This window comes from Aegilops tauschii, chromosome 2 (assembly GCF_002575655.3).
Source record: "Aegilops tauschii subsp. strangulata cultivar AL8/78 chromosome 2, Aet v6.0, whole genome shotgun sequence".
In the NCBI taxonomy this organism is placed as follows: domain Eukaryota; kingdom Viridiplantae; phylum Streptophyta; class Magnoliopsida; order Poales; family Poaceae; genus Aegilops; species Aegilops tauschii.
In genome coordinates, this window is record NC_053036.3 from 193,330,175 (window position 1) to 193,337,408 (window position 7,234).

Here is a 7,234-nt window from a genome sequence, read left to right on the forward strand (position 1 = left end):
ACTTGATTATGAATCACTTGATGCTTGCGAACCATGCCTCATGGGCAAGATGACTAAAGACTCCGTTCTCCGGAACAATGGAGCGAGCAACTGACTTATTGGAAATAATACATACTGATGTATGCAGTCCGATAAGTGTTGAGGCTCGCGGCGGATATCGTTATTTTCTAACCTTCACAGATGATTTGAGCAGATATGGTTATATCTACTTGATGAAACATTTGAAAAGTTCAAAGAATTTCAGAGTCAAGTGGAAAATCATCATGACAAGAAAATAAAGTTTCTACGATCTGATCGCGGAGACAAATATTTGAGTTACGAGTTTGGTCTTCAATTAAAACAGTGTGGAATAGTTTCACAAATTCGTGCCACCTGGAACACCACAGCATAATGGTGTGTCCGAACGTCATAATCGTACTTTATTGGATATAGTGCAATCTATGATGTTTCTTACCGATTTACCACTATAGTTTTGGGGTTATGCATTAGAGACAGCTGCATTCACATTAAAAAGGGCACCATCTAAATCCGTTGAGATGACACCGTATGAACTGTGGTTTGGTAAGAAACCAAAGTTGTCGTTTCTTAAAGTTTGGGGTTGCGATGCTTATGTGAAAAAGTTTCATCCTGATAAGCTCAAACCCAAATCGGAGAAATGTATCTTCATAGGATACCCAAAGGAGACAGTTGGGTACACCTTCTATCATAGATCCGAAGGCAAGACATTCGTTGCTAAGAATGGATCCTTTCTAGAGAAGGAGTTTCTCTCGAAAGAAGTGAGTGGGAGGAAAGTAGAACTTGATGAGGTAACTGTACCTGCTCCCTTATTGGAAAGTTGTTCATCACAGAAACCAGTTCCTGTGACACCTACACCAATTAGTGAGAAAGCTAATGATGATGATCATGAAACTTCAGATCAAGTTACTACCGAACCTTGTAGGTCAACCAGAGTAAGATCCGCACTAGAGTGGTACGGTAATCCTGTTCTGGAGGTCATGTTACTTGACCATGACGAATCTATGAACTATGAGGAAGCGATCATGAGCCCAGATTCCGCAAAATGGCTTGAGGCCATGAAATCTGAGATGGGATCCATGTATGAGAACAAAGTATGGACTTTGATTGACTTGCCCAATGATCGGCGAGCCATTGAGAATAAATGGATCTTCAAGAGGAAGACGGACGCTTATAGTAGTGTTACTATCTACAAAGCTAGACTTGTCGGAAAAGGTTTTTGACAAAGTTCAAGGTGTTGACTATGATGAGATTTTCTCACTCGTAGCGATGCTTAAGTCTGTCCGAATCATGTTAGCAAATTGCCACATTTTATGAAATCTAGCAAATGGATGTCAAAACTACATTCCTTAATGGAGTTCTTAAAGAAGAGTTGTATATGATGCAACCAGAAGGTTTTGTCGATCCTAAAGGTGCTAACAAAATGTGCAAGCTCCAGCGATCCATCTATGGACTGGTGCAAGCATCTCAGAGTTGGAATATACGCTTTGATGAGTTGATCAAAGCATATAGTTTTATACATACTTGTGGTTGTAACGCCGGATAATGATGCTACAGTAATCTCATGCTAATGGTGCCACGTCACCACTGTTACTGTTGCTAATCTTCGCTTGGTCCAAATCGCAACTCAAAATCAAAACTGAGTTTAAAGTCAGGATTCAAATTTATCAAACATGCAAACAAAAATGTTCAAGTTGTTGCAAATAATCATCTCGTAATATTAGTGGAGAAATCATCTTTTTACAAAATGGCTAAATGATCTAAAAATAAATAAAACAGAAAAGTTTTTGAAAGAAAAGAAACCAAAAAAGGGGGAAAAGAAGCCCCCCAATGGGCCACGGCCAACCTGGCCACCAGTCAGGCCGGCCCACTCCCCGCACCCCTCCCTGGCCTATATGGCCCGACTCCCCCGACGAAACCCTAACCCCCACTCCCCCACGACTCTCTCTCTCTCTCTCTCTCTCTCTCTCTCTCTTGACTGATCCGATCTGGATAGGGCCGTTCCCCCTTCCCCCCTCGCCGGAGCCTCCCGACGCCGCCGCACGCCGTCGCCTCGCCCCTCTTTCCTCGAAGCCCTCCCTCGCGGCGACACCCCGAAGCCGCTGCCCCCTGGCGCCGCCCCGGCTTCGCCGCTCGCCGTTGCCGGACCGCGACGCCTTCGCCACCCGTCGCGCCGTCGCCACTCGTCACCACCTCGTCGGCGTCGCCTCCCCACCTCTCCCTCGACGGCTCCATCGAGCCTCGCCGACCCTGATCCCCTGCAAACGGGGGTGAGAACCCCTTCTGTCTCCCCCTTGTTCCTGTCATCGCCGTGCACGCCCTGCGGTCCCAGTTGTCGCTGCTCACCGCAGTCACCCCGTGCCCTATCCCTCATGCGCTCGCGCTCACCGTCATACTGTCGTGCCCGCGGCGCGCGTTAGGCGCCCTGCCCTGCGCCCATCGCTCCTATGACGTGTGGGTCCCGCTGTCATAGTCATAGTTTAATTAACAGGTATTAATTAACTAAACCAGGGCTGATGTTGCTCAGAACGACGAGATGAATCCGGATACGCTCTCCGTTCGTCTGCCAGTCATCCCTAGCATAGCGAACCTGCAATCGCCCCCCTCCGGTTCGTCTGTCCGAAAATGCCAAACTTCGGGGAAACATTCCCGGATGTTCTCCCCCTTCGCCGGTATCGTGTAGCACCGTGTTAGAACACGTCTAGCTCTGTCTGTTGTCCTGTTATGCTCTGTTTGCTCTATATTACTTTTTCTTCCCCCTCTTCTTTCCGGTAGACCCCGAGACTGTCGCTGATGCTGCTGTGATCGACTACGTCGACGACGACCCCTTCTGCTTGTCTGAGCAACCAGGCAAGCCCCCCCTTTGATCATCCTAATATCGCCCATTCCATTCTCTCATGCTTGCATTAGATTTTGCTACTGTTATTGATTGCTCCTATTCTGATGCATAGCCTGCTTTTGTAACCTGCTTATTGTTACCTACCTGCTTATCCTAAACTGCTTAGTATAGGTTGGTTAGTGATCCATCAGTGACCCCCACCTTGTCCTTGTTGCCACTGCTTCATCTTCGATGACTCGATCAACGTGATCGATGACTAGAGCCTGACACCTCACATCACATCACGCCCCTTTTTGTTGCTCGACTTTGCAGAGCTACTATCGAGTGCCGAGGGTGATCCCTCATAACGCACTCCTAATGATAATTCTGTAGTGTAGCTATTCGGTCGTGGTCATCGAGGGTGATTTCCTCTTTCACCATTCCCGATACGGCTCTGTCGTGCAACACCTCAAGTGTGAACCTCGAGGGTGGTCCCTCTTACGTTCACCTTGATGATTACATCGAGTGGAATCCTCTGTGGGTGATTCCTCGGGTTTTCCCCTTGATGTTTGGACACACGGTTACCTTGACTTTACTTGAGACCTTTGTTGAAGTCAGGTCGGCCCTGAGGGGTACCCGCGAGTTGATGTGAAAGTCGGGCGGGCCCATTGAGCACCCGCGAGTTTTCTACATGGCACGGCCGGGCAGTCTGGGCCCTTGCCGTAAGTCCATGAGACGGGGCGACGGGGTCACATTATTATGAGTCTCCGCTCGTCTCCGCGAGCCCCCAATGCACTAACAGGTTTGGGTATTTGTTCTGAGTTGGCCTTTAGCCTTTACGCACTAACCACCACGCGATAATAGATATGGGCCTCGACGTCGTGGTATCAGCCGAAGCTTTGTCAGACGTCCAGTTCAGCATTGCGGCACGGCTGGGCCGGCACCATCCTGTAGTGGTGGAGCCTGGTCCGCCCTGCTCGCAACGACCCGGAGTGCAACGGATGATGGGCCCAGACCCCGGAGTGCTTAGGAGGTAGACCGGCGGGGACCTCTCTGCTGAGCCTAGGTAGGGCTGCGACGTGTTGATCTTCCGAGGTCGGGCATTGACCCAGAAAAGTGTGTCCGGCCAGAGTGATCGAGCGTGTTGGGTAACGTGGTGCACCCCTGCAGGGAAGATATATATTCGAATACCGTGTCCACGGTAATGGACGTTCAGACTTGTATCCGGATCTTATATAACTAGAAATGGATACTTGAGACATGTGATGGATATGTGGCTCCGGGATTGCTTTCTTGTAGGGAGTCAAGGAAGGATCTCTGGGCGTTGATACTACAACATGTTTGTTAATTATAAACTGCTATTCTTTACTCTTCTACATGCTGCAAGATGCTTGGAGCTCCTTGAAGATGCTAGTCTTCGATAGGCTAGGCCTTCCCCTCTATTCTAGCATTCTGCAGTTCAGTCCACAGATACAGCCCTTCCATTTGATACCAATGCATACTTAGTATAGATCTGATGCTTGCGAGTACTTTGGATGAGTACTCGCGGTTGCTTTGCTACCCCTTTTTCCCCTTCCTTCTTCTTTCCAGTTGATGCAACCAGATGGTGGATCCCTGGAGCTAGATGCCACCGTTGACGGATACTACTACGTGGAGACCGCCGAAGACCAGGAGTAGTTAGGAGGTCCCAGGCAGGAGGCCTTGCCTCTTCGATCGTTGATGTTTGTGCTAGCCTTCTTAAGTCAGTCTTGTCTAACTTATGTCTGTACTCAGATATTGTTGCTTCCGCTGACTCTTGTGTATCGAGCTATGTATTCAAGCCCTCGGGGCCCCTGGCTTGTAATATGAAGCTTGTATTGTTTTGTTTTGTGTCTAGAGTTGTGTTGTGATATCTTCCCGTGAGTCCCTGATCTTGATCGTACACATTTGCGTGTATGATTAGTGTACGGTCGAATCGGGGGCGTCACAAGTTGGTATCAGAGTCGACTGCCTGTAGTATCGCCCTTTCGAACTCCTTGGCCGAAGTTGAGTCTAGTATTTGAAAAACTGATTTACTAACATGGCTGTGAGGCTTATGGGCCCACGTCGCCAATTGGGTGGTATTAGGATCTTTTACTCCTCGACCTTTACTCTGGGACTCTGATCTCTCTTCTATTCGGGTTAAATGATTGTGCTAACTCTATCCTAGGTTCTCGTGATCACATCCATCCGGAGATTTGTATTACGCCTTTCTTGAATTGGGAGCCAGGATCTGCTTCACATTGTTCACGGGCCGCAGGATCCTTTTATCGAGGGCACCCTGCATCGTCCCCTGTAGATTCCTCGCTCTAGTGGTTTTCTCCGACGTGGATGTAGCCTTTGCTATGTCTTGTTGTTGTATCCTTCCATCGCGTGCTAGCGTGCCGCCTAGTATGTCTAGGATGATTCTCTTATCTGAACTCATACTAACAACGTGTAAATGGCTCTGTATATGTATATGTATGTCTTCAATGACTACTGCTTTGTACATACTGCGCCTTTGCTCATTGTTCAAGTTACATCATGAATGACTCCATACACCTGCTCCACCCCTTGTTAAACTGCTCCCTGATGTTCTTAGCAGGATGGCTGACGATCCTCCACCTCCACCTTATATTGCCGCCATGATGCAGCAGTTTGAGCTGAATCGTCAGTTTATGACTGGAGTAATCGCTCAGTTTCCAAACCAGAATGCTCATCAACAGCCTGCCCCAATAGCACTGCAAGAATTCATGCGCCTCAACCCATCCATTTTCCGCAACTCCACAAATCCTATGGATGCTGATGATTGGCTTCGTGACATCCTATTTGAGATGGAGTCAGCTAATGTTGCCCCTGCCAGTTACGTCACCTTTGCGACATTTCACCTAAAGGGTTCGGCTGCTCAATGGTGGGAAAGCCACAGGGGTATGCTGCCTGCAGAGACTGTAACCACTTGGCAGGAATTTCATTTAGCATTCCGTGCACGACACATTCCTCAAGGTCTGTTGGACCAGAAGAAGAAGGAGTTCCGCAAACTCTCACAAGGTACAATGACTGTGGATGAATATCAGAGGAAATTCCTTGAATTATCTCGCTATGCTGCGGATGACGTCTACACTGATGCTCGCAAGCAGGAGAAATTTCGTGAAGGACTGTGTCCCGATATAAAGCTCGCACTTGTTGCTCATGATTGCGCAGACTTTGAGACGCTTGTCAGCCAAGCTTTTCGAACTGAAACTGGTCTGACTGAGTACCAGGAGTCGCTCAAGCGTACTCGAGATGTTGGTCCATCCTCAAGTCAGCCTGCTCAGAAACGTCGAGTCTGGATCCCACACAATGTTCATTACCGACCTCCTCCAACACCAAGGCCGTCTTATGTTGCACCTCGTCTGCCTCCGCCGCCGAGACAGCTGATGATTCAAGGTGGACAGGCTAATGTTGTAGCTCCTCCCCATAATGATGGTTTATGCCGCAAGTGTGGTCAGCCAGGGCACCGTGCTTTCAACTGTCGCCAGGGTCAGCTACAAAATGCTTCACGTCCTCCTGTTGGCCGTAGGAAGGGCCGTCGAAACCATCCTAGCAGAAATTCTAGTGACAGTTCGCCTGCTACAAGTGGTGGTCAAGTCACCCATATCAAGATTGAAGAAGCTCGTGAGTCCCCAAAAATCATGATGGGTACCCTCTGTGTTAATACAGTGCCAGCTTCTGTTCTTTTTTATTCAGGAGCATCACATGCTTTTGTGTCCCAACAATTTGCTCAGTTACATGGGCTGGGCATGGAAGAATTACCCACTCCTTTAGCGGTTCAATCTCCGGGATCCAAGTGGCAAACCACAATGATAAGCCCTCACAACCAAATCGAGATTGGAGGTCTACTTTTTCCGGCTTCTCTCATTGTGCTCGGACCTTCCAACATAGACATCATTCTTGGTATGGATTGGTTGATAGCCCATAATGCTAAGATCGACTGTGCCGCCAAGACAGTACAGCTCACTCATCCTTCTGGCCAGTTGATCAACTACTCAACTCAGATGGTCTAGGATGCCAAGAATCAGATATATGTTCTAAATGCATTGAATGCTTCACCTCTCGAGGGAATAGAGAACATTCCAGTCGTTCGTGATTTTGAAGATGTCTTTCCAGAAGAACTTCCAGGAATACCCCCTGCTAGAGCTGTTGAATTCATCATAGACTTGAAGCCGGGTACTACTCATATTGCCAAGCGGCCATACAAGATGCCGCCACATGAACTCCTTGAGCTTAAGGAGGAAATCGACAAATCTCTTCACAAGGGATTCATTCGTCCTAGTTCCTCTGCTTGGGGAGCACCTTCTCTCTTTGTCAAGAAGAATGATGGAACTAATCGTTTGGTCCAAGATTACCGACCTATCAACCAAGCAA

General features: G+C 48.2%; 1 protein-coding gene across 1 annotated transcript; it reads left to right on the forward strand.

The window, feature by feature from the left end:
* Positions 1–5,436: 5,436 nt before the first annotated feature.
* LOC141040875 (uncharacterized) lies at positions 5,437–6,873 on the forward strand. The gene has a single exon (XM_073506990.1). It carries the CDS (start codon positions 5,437–5,439, stop codon positions 6,871–6,873), a length of 1,437 nt encoding a protein of 478 aa, XP_073363091.1.
* The last annotated feature ends 361 nt before the right edge of the window (positions 6,874–7,234 follow it).